Source organism: Mustela nivalis (assembly GCF_964662115.1).
Source record: "Mustela nivalis genome assembly, chromosome: 12".
Lineage (NCBI taxonomy): Eukaryota > Metazoa > Chordata > Mammalia > Carnivora > Mustelidae > Mustela > Mustela nivalis.
This window is the reverse complement of record NC_139031.1, coordinates 63,291,014-63,318,143: the sequence shown is the minus strand read 5'-3', so window position 1 is coordinate 63,318,143 and position 27,130 is coordinate 63,291,014. Positions and strand designations below refer to the sequence as shown.

The window sequence follows — 27,130 nt, the reverse complement described above, 5'->3', positions numbered from 1 at the left end:
GGCGACACAGAGGATTTTATGACAGTGAAACTATTCTGTATAATACTCTAGTGGTGAATACATGTCATTATACATTTGTCAAAACCCATAAAACACGTAGCACCAAGAGTGTACCCTAATGTTAACTATGAGTGGCAATGATAGGTCAGTGTTGGCTCATCGATTATAAGAAATGTATTAACCCTGGTAGGGGATGTTGATAATGCATATGTAGGGATAGGGGATATAAGGAGATCTTTGTACCTTCTGCCCAATTTTCTGTAAACTAAAAACCACTCTAAGTAATCAAGTATGTGTCTGTGTATATGCGTGTGTGTGTGTATGTGTGTGTGTGTATACAACACAATACAACAGTCCTAGAACTTGGTTTGCTTGGGGTGGCTGAGTCGGTTACGTATCTGCCTTTGGTACAGGTCATGATCCTGGGGTTCTAAGATCTAGCCCTGCGTCGGGCTCCCTGCTCATTAGGGAGTCTGCTTCTCCCTCTCCCTTTGACCCCTTCCCCCTTACTCATGTTCTCTCTCTCTCCTAGATGAATAAAAAAAAAAAAAAAAAAAAAAACACCTCGGGTTTGCACACACGTACGCTAGACTTTCTGCAGGTCACAAAATAAAAGACAGATGACACTTCATTATGGTGGATTCCATTCTATGTATACCTAAAACAAGGTGATCAACATTTGCAATCTCAAAATATTATGCAAATACCACAAACAAGTGAACACACTACACAAAGAAAGAAAAAATTTGGTTCTTTCATATAAAGACATGATTTATATTGACATGTAACTTGAGAAAACAAATATAATAAACTGGAGTTTACATTTTCCCTCAAAACTATAATACTTCTAGATTCCCACAACATAATTCATGCTGTCGACACCCAAAAGATAGTGAGGCTGGAGATGGGGATCAATACACTCAGAGAGCTCAGAGAGCTCAGCTGGCCAACATCAGGTTGGCTTCCTTTTCTGCTTCTTCTGCCACTTGCTCCCTGTCTCATGCTCTAGAACAGTGTCCTTCTGACTTTCTCCTGGTCCTCCCTGGCTCATAGGCTGTTCATTTTACTTTGATAGCTCCTGTAACAGCAATTGACTTAGCCAGATCTGTGAGCCCCTTAAACAGGTGGGGTCTCCCTCCTGCACATGCCCAGGACCCTCGCAGCTCTTATCAAAGTTAGAGTTGCCCAATTACTTGTGAAAATTATTAGATTTCCACCTCCTTCCTGTTCTGTGAACCCTGTCATGGGAAGGGTCTGAATACATCTGGTGTACTACTGTGTGCCCAGAGCCTACTGCTGTGCCTGCCACACAGGCAGCACTCAACACATAACTGTGGAACAGGGGCCTCTGGGTGGCTCAGCTGGTTAAGTGTCCGGCTCTCCATTTTGGCTCAGGTCATAGTCTCTTGTGAGACCAAGCCCTGCATTGGCTTTGTGCTCAGTGAAGGTCTGCCTGAGATTCTCTCTTTCCCTCTCCCTCTGCCCCTCCCCCTACTCATGTGTGCTCTCTCTCTCTCAAATAAACAAAATTTTGAAATCAATATCTATGGAGCAAATGAGCAAATACGTAAGGAAGTGAGGGTGTACATGTAGGAAATGATGACATGAAGGCAAGTTAAAGAGGCAGATGGGGAGAGGTTTTTGCTTTCTTTTGAAAGGTAGATGAGAGAGAAGCAAAGGAAGCGGTAAAGTGGAAGAATAAAGTAGGTGAAGCAAATTGTTAGGAAAGTGGGAGAAAGACAGAAGGAAGGTAGAGTGTGGAGGAAAAGAATAGAAGAGAAAGGAAGTCCCAGGGTCTGCTTTGCCTCCTATTATCTCCTGGAAGGGAAGGGTGGAGTGAGGCAGAGATGGATATGGCCCCCAGAGGGCCAGGCTGAGCAGAGGGTTGGGGTAATTTCAGTTCTCTCTGCACTACCTATAAAGCTTTCCCTTGCACCCCTGAGGATTCAAGTCCCAGTGAAAAGCTCAGCATTATATCACCTGAGTCCTACCATGTTTTACTGGACCCTCTATTCCATTACGAGAACAACCAGTGAAAGAACTGGCTGTCATGGCAGGAGCCAGGAATAGCTGACAAGCCTTTCACGGCACATCGCATCATCTCCTGATGTTCTGATCGCCTTCCCGACCATCGGGGGGTCAGCACACCCCAGGGAGCTGATGTTACTCATGACAGAGCAGACCCAAGAAGCGCCAGCAAGAGCCCTGTCTGAGCTCTCCCCATCTGTTCTCAACAAAGACCAACCCCCAACCCACAACACACTGGAAACCGACTCACCCAATCTGATCATGTAATCTTATTAAAACTATCTTTACAGCCCAAATGGCAGTTAGAAGTAGTAATGGCAATAGCAGAAGTGTTATCATCTGTTGTAAAAGAAATCACTCTCTGTTCATTCTCCATTTTGGATGCTCCTCTGACAGGCTGCTGCTGAAGTGACTAATGGTGCTATTTTCTGGCTCACAATATAAAACGTTCTCTCAATAACACGATATTGTCAGTATCATTAATACTTGAAAATTCAAAACCGAAATGGTTAAAAAAAAAGAAAGAAAGAAAGAAAAAAAGCAAATTAATATAGAATTTTTTCAATTGGAAAAGAAGAAAGGCCTAGGAAGAATCTGCCAAAAAAGAAAACGAATTGGTTGCCGAGCAGTAGCATTTCAGAAGCAGTTCTAAATAAAAATCAAAACTTACTCTTAAAACTAGAAGACTCCTTGTGCTGGTTTTCATCCTCTAATGAAATTAACCTTAAAATTGGAAAAAAAAAGAGTTTAGTAATCTAGTTCTGAAAATTTTGTATTTATAATAAAGCCAGATATTCTGTATAACTGCACTTTAATACATGCACACACACATAAACACAGAGTCATTTACATGCTATTCATTTTTTTAAAGATTATTTAATTATTTATTTGACAGACAGATCACAAGTAGTCAGAGAGGCAGGCAGAGAGAGAGAGAGGAGGAAGCAGGCTCCCCGCTGAGTAGAGACCACCCCCCCCCCCGCAATGCGGGGCTCCTTCCCAGGACCTAAAATCATGACCTGAGCTGAAGGCAGAGGCTTTAACCACTGAGCCACCCAGGCACCCCCATGTTATTCATTTTTTTAAGAAGAAATACATTTGCTGGCTTATTCCTCTCCTAAGGTTGGTTAGTAGCACCTTAATAACTGAGTTTGATTTCATCATAAGTCATATATTCTGTAAATATCTAGATGAGCAGGTAGTATAACTAAAAGATACTGTACAGTTGTTGCTTTTAAAAACGTAGTTAAAAAATTGATGGGCAAATGGGTGTTTATTCTGATTCCTGCTGTTATAAGAGAGGAAACCTCAGGAGGTTATTGAAATTACCTAAGCCTGAAAAGCAGGATCAGTCTCAAATCCAGAAGACTGTCTCCTACTGAACTCTCACATAGTGGTTAATATCACGCAGAGATACATCACCACCCTGAGACTCAGCTGGTATTTTTGAACCTCCCTCTAAAGCACTTTTACCTACTGTTTTTGAAAACAAAACAAAACAAAACAAAAAAAACCCAACTTGTTAAATTTCCATTTTGTATTTAAATTAGTTACTGGATTACACTTCTTGAGCTTTTTTTTAAATTATTTATTTTTTAAAAAGATTTTATTTATTTATCTGACAGACAGAGATCACAAGTATGCAGAGAGGCAGGCAGAGAGAAGGGGTGGAAAGCAGGCTCTCTGCTCAGCAGGGAGCCTCATGGTGGGGCTCAATCCCAGGACCTTGGGATCATGACCTGAGCTGAAGGCAGAGGCCTTAACCCACTGAGCCACCTAGGTGCCCCACTTTTTGAGCTTTTAAAAATAAAGTACTAAAATAATGGAGAAACCTGAAATTAAGGAAAACTAATCAAGACAATCTTGGGTGTCTCCTTTTTAAGTAAAAGTTAATACTTTATTTTTTTTTTTTAAGATTTTATTTATTTATTTGACAAAGAGAGATCACAAGTAGGTAGAGAGGCAGGCAGAGAGAGAGGAAGGGAAGCAGGCCCCCTGCTGAGCAGAGAGCCCCATGTGGGACTTGATCCCAGGACCCCGAGATCATGACATGAGCCGAAAGCAGTGGCTTAACCCACTGAGCCACCCAGGCGCCCCACTTTTTGAGCTTTTAAAAATAAAGTACTAAAATAATGAAGAAACCTGAAATTAAGGAAAACTAATCAAGACAATCTTGGGTGTCTCCTTTTTAAGTAAAAGTTAATACTTTATTTTGATTGCAGTGAGACATGTGGTGAAAGGAAGGTACCAGCACTCATTCCAGGTCCTGCCTCTTACTGCATCAGGGCTTGGGCAGCCCCTGAACTTCTTCTGAGCCTCACTGCCATCATTTAAACAATGAAGAAATGCTGGCATTGATTACACAAAGGGCTATTGTGAGAATGAGTAGAGAAAACATACAATAAAGCACCTGACATTGTACTTAATACACAGTAGGTGCTCACTAAAGGGTACTAATAAGCATTACTATTATACCAGGAATACATTAAACTGCTTCCCCCCAAAATAGTCAATTGCATTAGTTTCAGATCATATTCTATAGCTGTTCTTACAGTGAAAACTTGTCTTTGTTTTATATTAAAGGAGTTTTCTAGTATTTGCTTTAAAATTAAAAAGGCTTGCGGTGCCTGGGTGGCTCAGTTGGTTAAGATTCAATCTGTCTCTTGATTTCAGCTTGGGTCATGATCTCAGGATCTCATGCATCGAGCTCCCTGCTCAGTGGGGAGTCTGCTTGAGATTTTCTCTCTCTCACTTTCTCTCTGCCCCTCCCTCCACTAAAAAATTAAATAATAAATAAATAAAATTAAAAAGGCTAATACTGGGTGCAAACACTTCTGTGGGACCAAAATATATATTTGAAACTTTAGAAACACAGTTAAAATACAAACCAGTTTTACCACACAATTATCATCTAAATTTTTTTGTGTGGAGAAAGAATCCCAAGTGGGAAGAAGGCAGTCTGCTTTTCTAGGTCAGCCAGTTCAAGTTAACCCTATTCCTGCAAGCCCTGATATCTCAATAGGAAAAGATTCATGTTGAAACCTCCTTGCTGAACGAGGTCAGGACATATCATACACCACAGATGTTGAGAAATTTGTCTCAGTATGTAAAAGTGGCAAGAAATGGAGATGGAGCAGTCACTTCCTGCACTCAAAACTGCTCTCTGCTTCATAGAGGAAAAAACAGAAGGTCTGAACAGTAAGGAAACAAAATGTCAGAACCCAACGCTTTTGTATGATGACACCTTAGTACTCAGTATCTCAAGAGGCAATCTCATAGGTTATTCCCTTCTATGAGAGAAAAGCCAGGGGATTTCTTATCTGGGACAGGATTTTATAAATGATGGTAACAAAAAGACCAGATTGGGTCCAGAAGCCTGAGAGAGCAGAACACTGAGGCTGAGGCCACTAGATGGAGAGCCAGAGAGTACTGGAGATGTGTGCCTTTTCTTGTCCCAGTCAACTCCTCACAAGTGTGCTCCTTCTAAAATCTCAGAAACAGTCTCCTATTGGGATGAGTCCTGGCCAAGCAGGAATATGTACAGGACAAGCCTGGGCTTCATCTTAATACATCAACCCAGAGAAGTGAGAAATAAAGCAATTTGCTTGTGTTTGAGACCCCAGCAGATCTGGTCAGTGAGGGCTGTGCTGCTCTTGACCTGGAAATAAAGATTTTGCGTAGAGAAGCCGCCGGGACTTACTGCCTGGGTTCCTCCACGGTGGCCTCTGCACTTTCCTGCTGGGTGATCTTCTTCCTTTCTTCTTTCTCAATCAGTTTTTTCATAGGGTCTTGTAAGCTCTTGATCATGATAATGAAAAAGAAAAAAAGGAAAAAAAAAAAGATCAATTTAAAAAACTCAATTGCCTGTGGTCCAGAAACCAAACCTTGAAGTTAAGGTTAGGGGAGGTTATCTTGATCCTATCAAGTAGACAGAAAATTTAAATGTTCTCAGACCTGTCCAAGAAATACTAGCCTATAAAGGAGAATTGTTTTGCCACTAGATTTATGCTTTCCGCTTCATGGTAAGTTATTCAGAAGAAGGCCTTTTGGCTATTGCTAACTTTATTTTCCATCTTCAACATGTAGCAAGATAAACATTCTGTTCTGCTTACAGCCCACACACTGACAGAGTAGAAGCTTTTCTCCCCCAAAGATGAGACAATTTCATTTTATTTTTAATTTTGTTTGCGATTTTATAATCTAAAAACAGCTTCTGAAAAAATAAGAGAAAACAACACCCTTTTTTAAGGAAAAAAAAAATAGTGGCTTAACAGATTCTGACAAGTTAACTCCCACGAGTGGACACAGCAGGTGCATCCGAATCATGTAGATTAAAAATGGGTGGGAATCTGTTTCTGGAACATAATTTCTTGGAGTTACTGTCCTCAAGTTTTATCAAATATTTAAGGAAAGACTTTTTTAAAAATCCAGTGCCTAAAAACTGCACACCAATGGCAAAGCCTGAAAAAGCAAAAGTTTCCATTATAACTGAATAATGAGTTATAAAAAGAGACCTCTACTTGTGGTCCTAATTAAGCCACAAACCTACAAATTACACAAGAAACATCTCAAGACACTCATACTGCTTATAATCGTAGAACCTTTAGAGTCTGTCCTTTGGGCCTTCCTGTCTCATCCTCCTTGCCCGTCCCCATCCTTCTCTTCTCTCGTGTGACCCACACACAGAAGGGGACAAGCACGTTTCCTACACCAACTCTGACAGATTCATGATGTCTAGATGCAGGCTGGATGGAGATAATGTGGAGACAGAGTCTTTGCAGAGCTTTTGCTAGGATGGATGGTGGCGCCGGTTATGGATGCCAGGTGGACCCTGGTGTTATGCTCTGTCTCACTCCTTATACAGAATAAGTTCCCTAGAACACCTAAGTAATCATGTTACCATTTTTCTCGAGAACCCGTAGTAGTTCCTTATTTTTTTCCACTTCTAGTCTAAACCTGTCTGCCTGATTTGAAAGGTCTTCTAAAATGTGATCCTATCTTACTCTCCCAGATTGCCTCCCACTGGCTTCCAAATGGGAGCTTTCCATTCACATAGACCTATCTCCTCATCACCTTCTATGTGCTAATTGCTCCCTTCCACCTTTGTTCATTCTGTTTCTTTACCCAAAAAAGGTCTATGTGTCCACCCTCAAAATTGTGATCAGTCTTTGCAAAGCTCAGCTCCATTACTGGTATCTTCCTTACAGCTTCATTCACTAAGCACACCAAATTCAAGAAAGTCCTTCCATCTTCAAAGTGCATTTACAGTTTTATTCATATTTGATTATATCTATTCTGAATTATGTTTTCCTTCTTAAAAAATATTTTTTACATTAGAAAAATAATAGAACCACTTGTAGAATGCTTGGAAAACTAAAAAGAAAAAAACTATTCGTAATTTGATTCCCCCCCCAAATTAGTTATTATTTATATATATTTCCTTTCTGGTTTTTCATATTCATACTACTTATATATAATTGGAATCGTTGCATATAGATGTCTTCTTAAGCAATATGTGTCGGTATTTCATAATAAAAAACATTCCTCATCAGAGTAAAGAATATAAAAAAGATTTTATATATCATAAACATTTAATATCGAATTAAATATACATTCATTCACCATTTTTCTACCATAGGGCCAAGGTTTTTTCACTGAATATATGTGCTATGATTTGAGTTCTGAAGCTTTTTCTTGCATAAAGAACATCCCAAAAGCATTGCCATTAGTAATGACTATTTCTGGACATTTAGATTAGTATACTCAGTTGACAAATAGTTTGAGAGCATTTACCAGGAGCCAGGTGCTGTTTTGGGTGCTGGAGATACCATAGTGAACAAGACAGACAGAATTACTAGTTCGTGATGAATCTAGGCAGGGAATTAATATGTGGGATGCAAAGTGACTGGGTCACTACTTCAGTTAGCAAGAACATCCTTTCTTGGAAGTGACATTTCAGCTGAAGTCAGATGACATGCAGGAGCCATCCATGTGCGGCTCAGGGAGAAATGGAGGCCTGCAGACAAAGGCCTGAAGGAAGGAATAGCTTGACTTGGTCGAGGAACAAAATTATAATGCAGTGGGTAAGAGTACAAGTCTTAGTAGATCAAGATACAGAGGTCAGCAGGGGTCACACAGGGACAACATTTCTTGACTCACCTTCATCAATATTTGACATGATGCCCCACTGCCTTCATCATATTATTTTGCCCTTTACATCTCTCCAACACATGACCACTAAATGGGACCCATGATTATCAGCTGGAGGGGGGAATGTGATAAACAACAACAAACAACAAACAACAAACAAGGCAACTGGAATATGTAGTCCAGATGTGCTTTTTTAAAATCATACACCCCAAAGCATCTGGTAAAAGCTGGGCATGTGTATATGTGTATTTTGGAAATATACAAAGGAGAAGTTCAACAGATGTCAAAGACTTACTCTTTTCAATAGATCTGCCAATCACAGCATTTTATTCACACACACACACACACACACACACACACACACACACACACACACCCCTTCCAGTAGCTCTTTCCCCAAAGAGTGGTCCAACCCTGCTCAAAGTGAAGCCGGGAGTATTTTCGGCTGAGGTTCTGATGGCCCCAAGATGTACTTTTCAATTCTGTGACGCTTTGTCCAGGCCTCCTGGTTTGCTCAATTATCTTCTCATTGCATTTCCTTTTTCTCAGTCAGCACTAGGCAGGGCTGGGACATGTCTGCTCTCGGCCGGCTGTGTCTAGCTGCCATAGCGCTTGCCTAAGCCCCTGAGATGCCCTTGACAGCTCCATGGTTATCATCCCTTCTGTCTCCAGCCCGACCTCCCCTCATAACCACACTCCAGCAGCTCTCAGACAATCCCTTTGTAATGTAAACCACTCCTTCCTTCTTTTCAACCCCTTCCCTGTTGGGCCATTAGCAGGGACTCAATTGTTGGCTCCCTGTCACCACAATCACAGTTAAGTCACTATTGTGCTTCACCAAGAGAATGGCTACAGTTCCAATTGCTACTTTATTATTAATAATTCCTGTTACATTTTCTCCTCTCTGCCTATTACCATTGTCCCTATAACAATGTGGCTATTGCTACTCAAGAAAGGTGCTAAATATGTTCTTGTTGATTGATAAATTAATGTACCTAGGGTTAAACTTTAAGGTTAAAAATTATAGCTCTTTAGCTAGGAAGTCAAAATCTCAGGGGAACAATAGGAAAAGGCTTAAAGAACCACAAGCAAAATTAATCCTGAGCACCAGAGTGCTTATTTATGAAATGCTAGAATTCTGAGCTAAGGAGAATCTTATGTGGGGAATCTATCATTAGCTTTATTGAGATATAATTCGTGTACCATAGAATTCACCCATCTAAAGTATATGATTCAGTGGTTTTTGGTATAGACACAGAGTTGTGCAACCATCACCACAGTCAATTTTAGGACATTTTCAAGTGGCATCTTTTGAAGCAAGAAAGAGTTTTAGATCAAACTGAATACTCCTCTATTCAGTAAGGGGGAAAAAAACTCACAATATATATGAAATTTGTTTCTTACAAAGATGTCAAATGATACAGATAATAAATTTAGAGGCACTTAGAATCACCATAGAAGATAAATCATGTCCACTTCTCTCTTTCAACAATCGTTCCTGGGTGTGACTGTCTGATACAGGATATTCTACATGGTGAACCAGTGCTTTCTCCAAAGTTTGGAGAAAACGTCCAAGTGGGGGTCATGGTGGAGGTGAATTCTTCATAGTATTTTAAAGTCCACAACTCAGCTGAAAACACTTAACCCTACAGCATCTGCCAAAGGCAGGGGTGACAGCATTTTCTGTGTGACACGAACACCTGCTCAGGCAAAATGAACCTAAGAGGCCCGGCTGACTGCTCAGACAGGACAGGCATCAGATGGAACTATTTTGAATCAGTGGCTGATGGCAGCCACATTCAAATTCACGTCCAGAAACCAAACGTCAAAATACTGTTTCTAAATCCCAAACCCACCAGGTTCTTCATTAAAACTGCTTGTGAAAATCACTACATATTAGCAGCAATACAGCATCATACAAGACTGAAAGGTTTTGAACAGAGGAAAGAATGTCTTTAGACTAAGTAACCTTTCTCTGTTTAAGGCTGCACTGACATGCTAATAGTTTCCATCAATGCTTAAATGGTTTCAGGAAGCACACACACAATATATAAGATCAGCGTGACAGAGGAAATGCGCAGACAGAGCTTGCAAAAGTGTCTTAGAAAGGAAACAGCTTAATATAATAATGGGAGTTACTACTTCCTGTATTAGGAAAATAAAAGCAACAGCAACATTCATCTGAATGAAAGCAAAACTACTCAGCAAAACAAATTTTACAGACAAAAGGCTAGCAGCCAACCCTAATACAATGACCTAAGTTAAAGTTTAGCCTTGACGATCAAGTAACATTTTTTCTAATCTTTAATTACATTTAATTTTCTTAGGCTACTTTCCATTAATTATGTTGTATGCATATGAAGGTGCCAAATGATTGTCTATAAAAGGAAATGGAAGTGCTGAAAATAGCGAGGCATGGTTAAAAGACGGTGAAGTCAGTTGGGTGTGTGTATGTTTGTGTTTATATAATTGGTAGCACATGAGGAATAAAAAGCAGAGGCCGTGATGATGTGTATGACACACACAATTCATGGCCATTTAGCATGTCCCCGACCTCCCCACCCACACAGTTATGTATCTCTAAAGATACTATGCAAGGAGCATTGCTAATCTAGAACCAGAATTGTACTGTAGAACAAAAGATTAGAGAAAAATAAACACAATCATAAATAAGATATATTATCTTGTTCTTTAAAATACGATGGAAAATTGTTACTGGGAAGGCATCATGGTGTCCTGGAAAGAGATGCACTAGGAAAATAGATCAAGTAGTGCTGTGACATGGAAAAGGTTCTTCACCCCTTGGGGGCTTCTGTTCACCCTTTAGAACAATGGAGTTAGTGACAAGTATACCTTCCTTGGAATGCTGAGGATTAATGGAGATAATACTTCTGCACAGTATCAAGTTCATAGTGAGCAATCAAACTGTGCTTTCTTAACAACAATTTTTAAAGGCCTAAAAGGAATTAGATGTCTTTAAGGTCTCCTCTTGTGTTAGGTACTGCACTCCATGTTTACACATCTGACAATTCCTGGTTTCCTGATATGAAACCTTAACTTGCTTAAGGTCATTCAACCATGAAGAGGCAGAAGCAATATTTGATTCCAGGTCTTCAAAATTCTACAACTAGTTAAGAAATAGTATCGAATAGCCGAGCCAAGAACTGAACTCCTTCGTAGGAAGTGCCCAAGGAGATCAAGGAGACTCCATTCCAAACTCTAAATGAAGGGTCCTAGGTTCCTAGGTATCTGAGGGACTGACATATAGATAATGTTTTTCACCTATGTGCAAACCTTTCAAATGAAAGTTTACAACTGGACTTTTTTAAAGGTGGCACTTGTGCCTTCTCCTGCCCTCCTTGTCTCTCAGCTGGAAGCACCCCCCTAGAAGAAATGACATGTCTCAGAGTGGGAAAGGCATGAGCACCCCTGTTCCCAGACTATCACATGCTGGGCATGTGGTCTTGGGCAGACGTCTAGATCTTTCTGAGCTTCGGTCTCTTCATTTGAAACATGGTGTGTGGGGGTTACCCAAGTAGACCCAACTTCTCAAGATTATTTGAGGATAAAATACATGTACTTTCTATATGTTCGTGCTGAACCTGGCAGTATTATTAATTATATTATCCAACCTTGGCACATTAGAGTCACGCATACCAGGACAAATTCTCTGAGACGTTACTTCACCTCACGTTTAGCAGAGTCTCTGGCATTAAGTCACTACCCACATAATGATAATATTTTTCCTTTCCACTCAAGTAAAAGTAATGGAATGAGAAGAAGTGGAGGATGGAGAGGAACCTTACCGTTACGAGGAGAGCCTGAGCTCCCAGCTGCCTGGAAGAACCAAGGCCAGTCATCACAAGGGATGGATGAACAGATGATCAGCCACATTCTGGCTCGCCCCCCTCAGACGTCAGTGGTGGCCATGGTCATGGTCAGCCCCCCCTACCCCATCCTCTCCCATAGACTTAGATGCATCTCAGTTTCGCAATGATCTGGCCTGGAGCAGCTTAGGGGGAAAAAACATTCTGCTAAATGCTGTGTAAAGTAATGACACGGAGAAAACTTGAAAGTCTACAAGGATATTCTGGATGCTCGCCATGAATAATTGCCATGTTGGGACTGGCAACTAAAATAGCATTGCAGAGATATTTACCCAATTTTCATAAAAACTATTATGGCTTTATTTTCAAAGCAAGTAACTACAGAGCAGTGTGGCTTGTCGGTAAATGTTCAAGTGATTAACTGAGAAATGTGGAGGTGGGTGGAAGAAGGCTGTTAAGCATACAAATTGGAGAAAAACAAAATTTAGAGACGGATGTTTTTGAATTGTGAAAACTAAAAGCATTTTGGTCTCCAGAATGATGTTCCTTATAACAGTGCTAAGTCCTAGACCCCAAGAGAGAGGAGAGGGAACACTGGCACATCTGTTTCAATGGTTATTTTTGAACATGCCCAAAGTTAGGTTTTCAAATTCGGGTTTCCTTAGTTAAAATCCTGGCACAGGGCAAAAGCCAGTTGCAAAGCCAAAGTGCATTTTTTAAAGAATTAGCCCTGTTGCAGGGTGGGAAGCCTCCCTGCCTTTCTTGCTTGCAGGCCTGCCCTGCCCTCTTCTATCCTTGGGGGAATTTTCTCAGCCCAGACCTGGGCCTGCTGGGCCAAAGCACAGTTTTGAAAATGGGGCTGCCAGAGCATTGGTGGCAGTCAGGAAGGGAATAGGTTATCCTGAGCGAGGTCTGTGACGCCTCTCCCACTGCCATTCACAGCCTTGCCTATGAAATTCACTGCAAAACTAATCATCCAGGGTGAAAACAGAAGTAAGAAAGTAACTTATACTAGGCTACAGAACCTGGCAACCTCAACAAAACTCTCTATCTGTATCGACACTGGCAATGGCTATCTTCTGGATCCACTACAGAATTCTTGATAAACCCATCCCTCCGTGGGGCCACTGGTGCCACCAGCACGGCCACAGAGCTGGCAAGTGATGAGTCAAAGTTTAAGCCAGGTCTGGCTGTCTGCAGGGCTTCTGACCTTCCGTACTTTGCTTTATCTTGCATCCAGAGTCAAACACCTAGCTATCTTTCCTGCTAAAAATACTAGAATGGGGGCACATCACAGAAATCCATTTTACTACTGGCTGTTTTCATTATATATAGGCGCTCTGATCTCTTTTAAAAAAACACAGGAGGACGTGCCTTCCCCTCAAGCAGCTCCCAGTGGGTGTGTCCATTTCTTCAAAGGGCCCCCAGGGCTCACTTCTCTAGAAAGACAAGTAACTCAACCCACATAATTGGGGAGAAAAGAGCACTGATACAAACAGAACTTTAGATTTTTCAGGGAAAAGCCAACTCCACTCTGGAGGGGTTTCTTTTCTTTTTGCTTTTGCTTTTGCTTTTTTGTTTTTGTTTTGCTTTCTCTGAAGCCTGTTTTGGATCTCTGGGGAAGTGTGTAAGTAAACGGCATCATAGAAGGATGAGGTAAACATGACCACATCTGAGGGCTGGTAATTTAAGACAGGGCACTGTTTTCCTTCAGACAGCATTTCATTTAGCTTTCAAAAAAAAAAAAAAAAAATGCTTTAAACTCATAGTCTAAATTACTTTCTTTAAAAAAGTGACAGTACTTTTGAGATATGGCTAGAAATAGTCCATTCCTATCTCCATGACTATTTCTATCATGTGAAAGTCATTCTCAGATGATGTGGAATCAGTCTAAAATTAACATATTAATAATAACCCGTGCAAAATACCTATGTTTAATAGCATTTTAATGAAAATATTTTACTGTTTGAAAATACGAGATTAGAACATTGCTTCTTTTATTAGGAACCACTTTAAAAAGATGGTTCTCTACACTTTAAATTTGAGCTTTGCTGCATTCATATAAAAAAATGGTAATATTAAAAAATTTGTAATATTAAATTTCAATGCTAAATTTCCCATAAAGGTAAGATGCTACAAAAATCTATTAATCATAAAACTTCAATGATGAAGGATTATGTCAATCAAGGTACAATTTATAGAACTACCTCAAGCCTGAGTAAAAAAGCAATAGCAGTCACATAAAACATTACCACAAAATATTCGCAAAATGTCAACACAGTCACTTGGGTATTTTTCAAGTTGTAAGAGGTGGAGACTCAATTCATTTTTACAATATAATTATTTTGGGAAAGAATGACACATTTTCTACAGAAAGCTTCATTAGAAATAAAACTTTAAACTTCTGGGGCATGAGTTATATCCCTGTAATTCTGCCGCAAAAGACTCTTCCCTCCAAACATCTAGTGTTTAACACATTAATTATCATCCTTCATCAAGCATAAAACTAACAGTCAGGAAATCCAGCTGCAGTGGCACAATTACCAACACTCAGAATACACCCTGCAGCAAAGAAAACAAATGGGTTGCTTTTCATTAACAGAGCTTGGCCAACCTCTCCAAAGACAATGTTTTCTTTCCAGCCGGAGTCACAGAAGCATTTTGGGGATGATTTGCTTAGGTAAATCCAGAGAACAAATAAATTGTGAAACATCTAAATTTCAAAATATCCATTGTCAATATATGTATAGTGTTATTCAGAAGAAAATGACATCTATTGAAAATGACTCTCAAATCAAAATCTCTTAAAAACAAGGCATGTTTAAAAAATATTAGTGCAAAAGGTTGCTAAGTCATTTAATATCTTCATGCTTGATGGCAATAGATAAAGTATTAGTGGTTTTCAGTTTTGTATTTCATGACACACAATATGATATGTAATACGTCTCTATCTATGCAATAATGAGCTGTGTGATAACAGGATTCTATTATATAGGTTTAGGTCCATATAAAGAAAATAATTAGTGACTAGCTTGTGGTTCTTATATAACATCATTGAAAAGCCTAGATGACTAGCATTCTAGAAAAGTAATAACAGCCTCGTCTAGTTGGTTGATTACTGGACACTTAACATTCTTAATATTACTATAATTATATTATACTTTAATAGATATATTATTTCTACTGAGTTTATATTACAATTAAACCATAAACTGTTATTTAAACCATAATTTAAGGAAGACTCTGGGGATGTAAAAGGCAATGTGCCCAAAATATTTGTAATTATGTCCTGAACCATTGCCATCGAACTTTCACTAACTGCTCTGTCCAGAAATCCTCTAACATAATCAGCTTGATCCTCTCTGCAGGATAAATATCATGGCAACAATTAAAGAGCCATATTTTCCTCGGCACAGGAGGCCAGGGAGACACATAAGGATTCTTCCATGCTTGTGGCACAACTTCAATTTCATACTGTACTTTATATGCAATTAACTCAAACCTGAACTTTTTTTAAATCATATTTGCAGAAGGTGTCAAGCCATCTTCCTCCTAGCTCTTTGAGTTACGTACAGTTGTCTTTCAAAAGACAAATTTTGAAATTGTATTTATTATAAAATAAAATCTGAATGCAAATACCCACCCTAAAACTTAAAACTCTCTACCTTATCAAAGAGTAATGGGATTCTGTTCAGGCCTGTATAAGATGTGAAGAGTCATTTTAATCAACCTGGCTTGGTCAGGATAGCTGCTTCCTAAGGTGCTGAAAGTGGTACTAAATTATGGTAAAGGAATACAGTCCTACCAACAATGGTAATATTGCTGATGGGAAAAGAAAGGCTTTGCGTTCACTGGATACAGAACATTTGGCTTGACAAAGGAGGACATGTAAAAAAGAAAAGGTCCTTCCCTTCAAGTGCTTACAGTCCAGCTGACAGCAAAAAGGGGCACATTCTGAATCTGGTTACCATGCAGCATGTCAGCGAGTGCCAATAAATGAGCAAATGACCAGCTGACAGGAGGATTATGAAGAACAAACCTCACTGGCCAGATGTCCTGCCTGGAGTTAGGGCAGGTGCATCTCAAGGTGAGTGAACTAGTTTGGGTTCCTCTTGGGACTTTCATTTAAAGCGCCAGGGTCTTAAAATTTCTGTCTTAGTAGTTTATAGATGCAGTGACATTATAAACATCTCAAAATCAGAGAGATGTTTTGAGCAAGCAAACAAACAAAAAGCAACCAAAAAGCAAAAACAAACAAATAAAACCTTTTTTAATGCTTTCTCAAGCAAGGTGATTATTTATTTACAAATTGCCTGAAAAATTAGAAGGAAGGTAATTTCAAGGTGATCTTTAACAAGTTCTTTCCTAGTCTTTTTTCCCCAAAAATATGATCTAGCAACAAAGTACTTAGTTTTCTCTCATTCTCAAAATCCTTTGGGAACCCAAGTCACTTTCTTCTTGACATGCATTCTCCCTCAGCAATGAAAATGATTCCACATTCAGCTGCAATCCTAAGAATCAGATATTTTGCTTATATCCCCTTTGAGCTGAGAAATCACTGAGTTTAACATTGCTTTTTCAACTGGAAAATATTCCAGTCGTCCTATGGGAAAAATCTAATTCTGCATTAGCTGATACTCACAGAATAAAATGACATTTGTCAGAAGTAACAGAGGAAAGGAAAATACCTTTTCCAAGTGAACATATGTGAATTTAATAATTAAAAAGTAATAAAGTATACTAGACTTGTATAAACTTCCTTTTAACAGCATCATATAAGTCATTTAAAGATTTTTTTAAAAAAATTATTTATTTGACAGAGAGAGAGAGAGATCACAAGTAGGCAGAGAGGCAGGCACGGGGGGTGGGGGTGGGGGGGGGGAGCCAGCTTCCTGCTGAGCAGAGAGCCCAATATAAGTCATTTAAAGAAGCAGGACCAGTTCCCACAATTGACCTTCCAGTAATATGTACCCCAAGGTTCCAGCTGTGTTTTTGTATTGCTGTGATGAATACGGATGCAGTAAAAGACTATACTGGGGGTATGGTTTCTTCTTTGACATTGGGAGTCTGTTGCAATAATGATGATGGCTGCCATGTCTCTGTGATGTAAACAAAATATTGCTTTTCATAAGATTTTCTAATGGCCTCTCTAGCTTTCATACCTTTAGTGTAGTGAATTCATATGGCTGGTAACCTTTGAAGCTCTCGTGGATGGCTGCCATAGTATGAGAAGTTTTCTCCCAAAAATGAAGCAGAGTGGTCTGTAAGGAAAGACAGTACAGTTAGTAATGTTTCAAACACCCAGTTCTAAGCCATAGGCTTCTGGAGAAGGGTGCCCATCTGTGGCTTTTGAGGCCCTCCCAAACAGGATTCCAGCTCATCTCTGCAGCCTTGTTTTCTATTATGCCCCTTCTTATACCTTGTATTTCAGCCAAACTAAATGCTTCCCAGGTCCCCCAGGACTGCCTCCCATGGCTAATAATGCTCCACCATTTAGGGACATTGTTCTGGTTTTTTTTTTTTTTTTTACTTGTCCTGTGTGATTCATCCCCCACAACTCAGGGATCATGACCAATCTGCTTTTGTGATCCCTCCACTGATTCAATTTGTCCCTCTTCAAACCCTAACTGGATTGTGTAGAACTTATTTCACTTAGCACTCACACCTGCTTTTTCCTTAAAATACAGAAACAATATAGTCAGACTGTATATCCCTACCTCTAATTTTCTTCTGAAACTTTAAATTCCTTGAGGACAGGGAATCTGGTCTTATTACTTTTTACATTCCCTACAACACCCAGGATCTAGCCTCCCATACTCAGTTGGTACCCAATAGCCCTGTTGTTGGATATGAGAACAATCATAATGGAACTCAAGCTAAAAGGAGACAAAAATTAATAGTTCCTTGAATTATGACAACCTCATGAGTAAGTGATAGTGCCACAGGAAATAGAAGCTACACATGGAGTTAATTCAGAGGAGGCTTTCTGATAGAGTTAATTCAGAGAAGGCTTTCTGATAGAGTTAATTCAGAGGAGGTTTTCTGAAGCCTCCTCTGAATTTTTTCAGAATGATAACATCAAACAGAGGGGACTATGGAAAGGTACAATGGAAGGGAAAGGCACTCAGGCAGACGGAACCACCTAAGCAAGTGCAGGAAAGTGAGAAAGTGCAGTGTGTGCACAGGAAAGAGCTAATATTCAGTTTGAGCACACTGGAGGTCTAATAGAAGGGAGAAGTGTGGAAAGTAAATTGGGGGCAAGACATTCAGAACTTCATAATGCCGAAACCATACTTTTAGCTCCAACACCATCTTTCTGTCCCCCTAAACCTCATAACATTCTTGGTTTGTTGTAACCAACATTACGTTTTTTTTTGTTTTTGTTTTTTTTTTTTACCTGGTACGTTGCTAGCATATGAGACAACAGATTGCATCGGCTTGCTCCAAGAAGATCCACTTTCTGACATACATCCATCTTCAACTTGTCAAAGCTTTTTTTGGCAAGGCGTACTTGTGTTTGTACCTATGAAAGTAAAAGGGGACTTTTGAGCCACTTAGACTCGTTAAGTGGTTAAAATTGTCAGTGAGAGAAGACCCATAGTGGGCTTCTCTCTCTCATACAAGAAAACACCTTCAAAAATTTCAGGCAAGTGAGAGGATCCTACAACATCCGTTCTTTACCACTAAAGGACTTAAACAACAGCTCTGCAAAGGATGATATTACAGTAGATTTGCCATCCTATTTTTGTCCGTCGAAAATTAAAATTCCTCTCTTCTCAGAGCATTCACTAAGTGATCGCAGTGGACAGAAGTCTGGAAACATGCACAGTGGCAAGGGAATAACCGTCACCCTATTGTTGTTTCCCTATATTTCTTTGAAGCTGACTTCCCATATATTCTTCAAACAGCTTCACTAATGCTAGCATCTTACATAACACGGTACATTTGTTAAAAATAAGAAAGCAACACTGGCACATTCCTATTATCTAAACAACAGATTTCTATTCAGATTTGACAAGCTTTTCCACTGATCTTCTGTTCCAAGATCCAACTGAGGATACCACATAAGAGAAATGTAACACAGCCTAAAAAGCTGGTCAACTTTCAACTTTTTATTACTGAGTATGTATACAAGCAATTCTCCCCCTATCCCATGCAATAGTTCAAAATGGAGTGAGGTCAGTAAAAGATTCAAAAATGTCAATTCTATACATTATTTGATAATAAAATGAAAGATTTTAAGGGGCGCCTGGGTGGCCCAGTCAGTTAAGCCTCGGACTCTTGATTCCATTTCAGGTCATGGTCTCAGGGTTGTGGGATCGAGCCCCCCATTGGGCTCATCATCGGCTTGCTCCAAGAAGCCGTTCAGTGCAGTCTGCTTGTCCCTCTCCCTTCTTCCTCCCTTCCCCCATTATGTTTGTGCACGCTCTCTCTAAAATAAATACATCTTTTAAAAATACTCTTAAAAATAATATAGCTATATTAAAAAGGGTAAAGTCACAAGCATCACCACACTGTATTTCAACCAGGGAAAGCCAGCCAAATACCATTTTATCTCAGACAATTCATGCAGTTGTAGTTACCAGGTAGGTAACTGCAAGGAATAATGTTGACTCATTAGTGATAGTTCTGTACCAGGAGGCAAGGATGATGTCTACCTCGATCACCAATGCATGATTGGCACCTGGTGACCTGGTACAGAGCAAGTGCTGAATATATATTTGGTGACTGAATGAAGAAATTTTCCAGGGCATTTCAAAAGGTAAAATGTCCAAGTACCATTTTAAGTATAACCTTTAAAGTTGTTTTAGAAAAGATTTTATTTTTGTAATAAAAATAAACATGAAGATTATTTGATATAAAATAGTTTTTATATGATATAAAACTGATAATACTACTAATATTCAGTTTACAAGATTATGGGGCATTATATAATAATAGTGACAAATGATATAGTTGTTACCATTTGTAACAATTTAACAATTGAAGCAATTTAACAATAGATACAATTCACAATTAATATAATTGATACAACTGAATAATTAATACAATTCACTCACCACATGCCAGTCATTTTTTTTTAGCCTTTGTTATTACCATCTCTGACTGCTGAGGGTAAGAGGATTCATCTGTGGAAGTAACTAATGAGCAAGGCTGCCATTCTAGATTAGCCTGCCTAACTCCAAAGCCATACTATTCTGTCTCTCAAGCAACTTACACTGGTCACTGGAAAATCAAGAAGCTCAAAATTATGTTCTACCCAGAAACCCAATTCTATAGAATTGGAAAACAATGAGCCAATGCATTTAACACCATTTTGATAGGATTAATATCCTGTATTAATAAGGTCTTGTATCTGTAGCTATATAAAACATTTCCTTAGAATTCCTCTGAATTTCTGGTCTACATGGCCAGGAAAATCAGAGCATAGAAGCCATCTAGGTGCTCCCAAACTGACTACACACCATAAGCTTAAATAAATCCCAGAGCTCGACCATTTCCCACTGTAAAGTGGAGAAACTAGAGGCAAAGATGCTTGGGAGCACAGACTATAAAATGAATTTAGAATTAGTTAAAAGTAGTGATTTTCTATCTTCCTTTGAGAGGACTAAGGAGACACAAAAAAGAAGACCCAAGGTCCAGCTTTGTGCAATGGCAGTATCATAGCCAATGAGGTTTATCTGTTAATTGAAAACCCAAGTTCTAGAGGGAAGACATGGGAAAGTGTGAAGAAAAAGATGTCTCAAAGCATTTGAGATCCTCACTGCAAGCCCCCACTGGTTCACCAGTTGCTCAAACCAGGAAGACTTCCTCAGCTGGGATCCTGAGAGGCATCTGTCTCCACCCTTTTCTTCTGAAGGGGAAGATGAATATGGGTATGAACTTTCACATATGCATTCATTCAGCACATATTTGGTGAGCACTTATTATGGTGTCAGCATTACTACTAGGCACTGGGGCCTCTATAAAGGAGTAAGTCTTGGGTCAGTAAATAAATTAACTAATAATGAATGAGTGAATGAATGAATGAAGCAATGGGTCAGTAAATACTTATGCATGAATGCACTTAGGAATAAAGACCCTCTAGTCTTCTAGAGAAGACAGACAGATTAGCAACTATATTATAATACAATGGGAAAAATACAATAAAACTAAGACTGCAGAACAGAGGTAGTACAGTGAAGGGACTGATTAAAGCTGGGGGTGGTGTAGGGCACGAGGGTAGGTTGATGTCATTAAAGCCCCTAATACTGGCCTCCCAGTATCCCCACCCTTTGCCCTTTACCTTGTAGGCTCCTCCCACTGTGCTGACTCGGGGCTTGGCATGTGACTTGCTTTGGCCAGTGAGATTTTAACAAATGTGATGAAACTGGAAGCATGGAAGAAAAGCTAGCATGTTTCCACTTTCTTGCTTCTATGAGATGGTCATGAGAACATGCCCAGGCCATCCTGAGAATATGCCTGGGCTGGCCAGCTGGAGGGCTATGAGAGTCTTGTGCATGCAAGAGACACAAGGAGGGGAGCCCAGTTGTCCCAACAGATTAGTCTTTGGCCAGCTGACCCGCAGACATGTGAGGAAGGCCACCCATAATGAGCAGAAGCCCTTCCTACCCTGTAGCTGACCACATACTCAGGAGTGAGCCTCGCAGAAATCAGAATTGCTCTGCTAACCCACAGACTAGTGAGTGATAAGAAATGCTTATTGTCTTAAGATATTGAATGTTAAGATGGGATCAGGAGGGAGACAAACCATAAGAGACTCAATCTCACGAAACAAACTGAGGGTTGCTGGGTGGGGGGGGGTAGGGATAGGATGACTGGGTTATGGACATTGGGGGGAGTATGTGCTATGGTGAGTGCTGTGAAGTGTGTAATCCTGATGATTCACAGACCTGTACCCCTGGGGCAAATAATATATTATGTGTTAATTAAAAAAAGATACTGAATGTTAGAGTTACTTATTTCACAGCATTCTGTGGCCACAGATAACTGATATAAATGATAAACAGGTGAACAATAAAGGCTTCTGAGATGTAGGGGAATATCTGAGCAGGAATAGGAGTAAAAACAATAAATACAAGATATCCACAACACTGGCCTGCTAATGAGGCTTGAGATCTTCTAATTAAATGTAAATTAATTTGGGGGGCTGTAGATTTTGTTTTTTCCTTTACGTAGATATTCTTTCATCCTATAAGAAAACTTAACTTCAGTTGCCTATAACATAAAGCTCGTGAATTAATATACTTTGAAATGTGCCTTATTTTGTTTAAATTTTGTAAAGTAATTTTAGAAACCTAGAAGAAGACTTCAACACTTGACCCAATAAGTTCTGAAAGGCCATATGTTTTGTGTGTCAACAATGATTATTAAAATACTTAATGCACTGCTGAGTTTCCAAATGTTGAGTCCTTTCCCTGCCAAACAAGGAGGATGTTACACTGTTGGGCATTTCGAATATAGTAAAGTTCATTTAATATTTTGTGCTCCATGTCTACTCTCTAAAACACATTTCCAGTCTGCAGCCTGAGGACAAAGCACTGAGAACACAGTCAATCATAGGCCACCATCAAGAGTCTAATTTCATTTGCCTCCAGATGCATTTAAGTAAAAATGTTTTGATTATTATTCTTTCAACCCCAGATAAATTATATTCAATTACATAAAAATCTTGAGGAACTCCTGTGGGTCTCAAGGTTCTTTAAAAATATCTTCAAATAAATGTACCCTTTGTCTATTTCTTAGTTTTATTTGTTGCCCCACCTTTCTCCTTTTATTCTCTAAGCTCTAGGAAATGATCACGCATATTAAACTCCCTTTCGTGTGAGTCCTGCCTTCCCCAGGCTGCAGAAATTCAATTTACCAGAGAAGGGAGCAATGTCTTCAGTGCCAAAACTACAGGGCATTTCTCTGTACTTATTTCTCCTAACCTGAAATTCTACCTCTTAGCCCCAACTTGAACTACGTATGGTGAACTCAAAGCTATTTATCCTCTTATTTCAATTTCACTGCCCCATCCATTGGGAAAGGTCTTCATACTACTCCATAACCAAATAATCTGAGAGTGGTTTTTAAATTTTTTTGTGTCTGTTTTCTTTCATTAAAAAAAAAAAAAATAAAGCAAAACTACAGTCTTACTCTTTTACATTTTCTTCCAGGAAATGGCTCTGCCTCCCACCATCCATCCATCCAATCATTTCTGAGGAAATGATTCACCAAGTACATTCTACATGCTGGTAGTAGTGAGTAAAACAGAGGTGGTCTCTGCCCTCATGGAGCTGACAGTCCAATGGGGGTTTTCACATCAGTGAGGGCATAATATCAAACTGAATGAAGGAAAGCCATACTGCCCCACAAGAATGATTTACTAAGGTATCTGACCAAGAGAACATTCTCCAAGAAAGCAGTGCTCAAATTCTATTCAGTACTGAACATGATTAACTATGCAAGAATACGCCAGCAGAGGAAGGAGTATATGCAAAGGCTCTGGGGTGAGGGCAATAATGTAGATCCCTGAAAGCAGTGTAGCAGAAGGATGGTAGGAAATGAGGCAAGAGAGGTGGGCTGGGGCACATCTTAGAGCAAAGTCCTTGGAGGCATATGGTTAGGATTTTATTTTTATCCTAAAAGTGGTAGAAAGACAATGGAGGCCTTTAAGCATGGGAGAGACAGAATTTTATTTCAGTTTAAAAAGTCCACTCATTATAGTATGAAGATGGATTGGAGAAAGGAGATGAGTGTAGGATGTAGGATGGAGTCAAGGGGAGAGATGACGGTGACTTGAGAGTTGGGTAGTGATACTGATATACAGAAAAAAAAAAAGTGCTCTGATTCCAGAGATAATTAGGGGATAAGACAGGCAGGACTTAGTGAGGGGTTAGATGTTGAGGGTATGGAGGATGACTCCTTTGGATCTAACCACTCCAAATCCACGATCATCATCTAACTTGCTTTTTCACCAGATGTTTTTCTACTCATATCAACTTCTCACAGATACCTCACACCACATCAAAATTCTTGGTTTCTTTCCCAACCAGCTCTCAATACTCCTCCCTCATTAAAATGGATTTATTCACCATATTTTCCTCTGAGGCAGTGATCCTACATCCAGAGAAAAATTTTAAGATCAGAGAATATACCAATTATTTCTTTTGGCTTTTGGTTATAAGATGCCACAAGAGAAAGTCTAGCCCATCTGAAGTCACTTGGAGAACAAAAGGTCAGATATTTGGTTTCGTTAAAAGATCTTTTTTTCTGGCCAATGAACCAAGACCTCTTGAGAGTAAGAGAACCAAACACCTTCTTGAATCACTTTACTGTATCACTTGATTGCATCATACACTTAGCCATTGGTGAGAGGAGCAATTTTGACACTGTATTATGCATGGAAGTATGTCTAAGAGACTGTGTGCACCATGCATGTGTGTAGGCAGCCAACCGTTGACTCAGAAGCAATCTGTTTTTTGGTCTTCCCTCAACAAAATCCTCCCACCATTTTTGAAAAAATATTCCTTCCCTTTATTCTAATCACGTGGTTTAAATGGGAGCGAGTATATTCTTTTATAGGGCATTTCTCCACTCCCACTGACTGGCCCAGAGAAGGCCATCTTAACCCAAGTTGAGTCAATCATAACACATCATGGTTGCCTGATTCAGGGAAAGGCATCTGATTCCAGCTGGATGAATCAGAGCCCTTTTTAAAGGATTTTTGAACTTGGAACAAAAGTTTCATATCAATGGAATAATACAATTTAGTCTAGTCTTTTTGTGGCTGGATTCTTTCACTCAGCATAATCCCTTTGAGATCAGTGTTGTTGCATATGTTAGCATTGTGTTCTTTCTTATTTCTGACTAGTATTTAATTGCATGGATACAGTGTAATTTGTATATTCATTTGGGTTTGGCTATTTTGAATAAAGCTGCTGTAAACATTTGAGCACACGTCTTTGTATGGACATGTTTTTCATTTCTCTTGGGCAAATATCTAGGAGTAGGAATGTTAGGTCTTTTAGTAACTGTGTATTTAATTTTATAAAAAATTGCCAAACTGTTTTCCAAAGTAACTATCATTTTTACATTCCCGCCAATAATGAATCCAAGTTCCATTTGTTCCACATCCTCATTAACACTTGGTATTTTCAGTCTTTTAAGTTCTAGCCGTTCTAATGAATGTGTAGTCATAGTCATTATGATTTTAATTTGCATTTCTCTAATGACTAAAGATGTTGAAATTCTTTTTATGTCTTATTTGCCACTTGCATATCTTTAGTAATGTGCTTATTCAAATCTTTCCACTTCTTTAAAAATTAGGTTTGCCTTTTTATTACTGAGTTATGAGTTCCTCATGTTCTAAATATAAATCCATTATCAGGCATAAACTCGAAAATATCTTCTTTAAATCTTTAACTTGCTTTTCACTTTTTGTTTCTTTTTTGTCTTCAAGTTTTTTTAAAATTTGTTTTTATTGACATGTAATAGATACACAATATCCTATTAGTTTGAGGTACACATCAGAGTGATTCAATATTTTTGTACATTACAAACTGATTCCTACAATAACCCTTCATTAGCTTAATAGTGCCTTTTAAAGAGAAAAGTTTTAAATTTTGATTATATCTAATTGGTTTTATATTTTCCAGTTTTTGTGTCTTATCAAACCATTCCCTAACCTAAAATCATAAAGATATTTTTCCTGTGCTTTTTCTCCTGGAAATTTAATATTTTTAGCTATTACATTTAGTTCTATGATCCAGTTCAAGTTAATCTCTGTAGATGGTGTGAGGCAGGTTCATTTTGTTTTCCCCAGAAGTGGATAACCAGTTGTTTCAGGACCATTTGTTGAAAAATTATCCAATTGTCCATTACATTGTCTCTACATTTTTGGCAAAAATCAACAAGCCTTTATTAAAGTGTGGATCCATTTTTGGGCTTCTTCTTAATCAACACCACACTGTCTTGATTACTGTAGTTTTATAATGAGTCTTTAAGTCAAGTAGTATAAACCCAATGACATTTTCTTTTTTCTTTTTGTTTTGATTGTTCAGAGTTCTTCATATTTCTATACATATCTTTGGGACAGCTTATTCATTTCTTCAAAGAAGCCTTCATGCTATTGATAGGATTACACTGAAGCTACAGATTTACTTGGAATTGACATATCAACAGTATCTTTAGACTGAGGAAATGGTTTATCTTTATGTTTACTGAGTCTTTTAAAATCTCCTAGCATTTTGTTTGGTTGATGTTAGTGTTTGGTTGATGTTAGGCCTTGACATTTTATTAAATTTATTGTAAAATATTTCATATTTTTGATGCTATAAAAACATAAATTTAGAGTTCCAATTGCTCACTAAAAGTATAATTAATTTTTGGGCACCTGGGTGGCTCAGTGGGTTAAAGCCTCTGCCTTTGCTCGGGTCATGATCCCAGGGTCCTGGGATGGAGCCCCACATAGGGCTCTCTGCTCTGCATGGAGCCTGCTTCCTCTTCTCTCTCTGCCTGCTTGTGATCTCTGTCTGTCAAATAAATAAATAAAATCTTAAAAAATATATATATATATAAAATTAATTTTTATAACCTAATCTTGCATTTGATGATCTTTTTAAATTCAATTATTAGTTTTAAAAGCTTTTTTTTTTGGAGGTTCCTTGGGATATTGTCTCTAGATAAATAGATATATGGATTGATTGATGGAATTATGGATCTGTGTAATGTATCATGTTATCTAAGGTTATAGGCAGTTTTCCTTCTTCCTTTCCACTTTATATGTCTTTACTTTTCTTGCCTTATTGTACAGTTTTGATAATGCTGAAAAGAAGCTGGTGTGAGCAAGCATACTTGCTTTGCTCCTGATCTTGGGTTGGGGGTGGGAGGAGGGTTTAGTCTTTCATAATTAAGTATGATATTAGCTGTACATTTTTCATACATGTCCAATGACAAATTGAAGATGTTCTCTTCTAATTTTAGTTTGTTGACAATTTTTACAAGAAAGAGATATTGGATTTTATCAAATGCTTTTTCTAGTCCCACTGTAATAACCATATAGTGTGGTTTTGATCTTTTCACATAGCAAATTACATTTAATTATTTTAAATTGATCTCCATTCCTTGGATTACCATATTTC

At 38.8% G+C, this 27,130-nt stretch overlaps 1 protein-coding gene across 26 annotated transcripts in view; it reads right to left on the bottom strand.

The window, feature by feature from the left end:
* The window catches only part of ICA1 (islet cell autoantigen 1), a 142,112-nt gene that overhangs the window by 22,586 nt on the left and 92,396 nt on the right, over positions 1–27,130 (bottom strand). For all 26 annotated transcript variants that reach the window (XM_082693332.1, XM_082693351.1, XM_082693343.1 and 23 more), the window contains 4 exons: positions 18,403–18,528; positions 17,168–17,266; positions 5,729–5,826; positions 2,699–2,751 (listed from right to left, as the gene is read on the bottom strand). In XM_082693332.1, the coding sequence (XP_082549458.1) occupies positions 2,699–2,751; positions 5,729–5,826; positions 17,168–17,266; positions 18,403–18,528 (376 nt within the window). The remainder of the gene's footprint in view (positions 1–2,698; positions 2,752–5,728; positions 5,827–17,167; positions 17,267–18,402; positions 18,529–27,130) is intronic.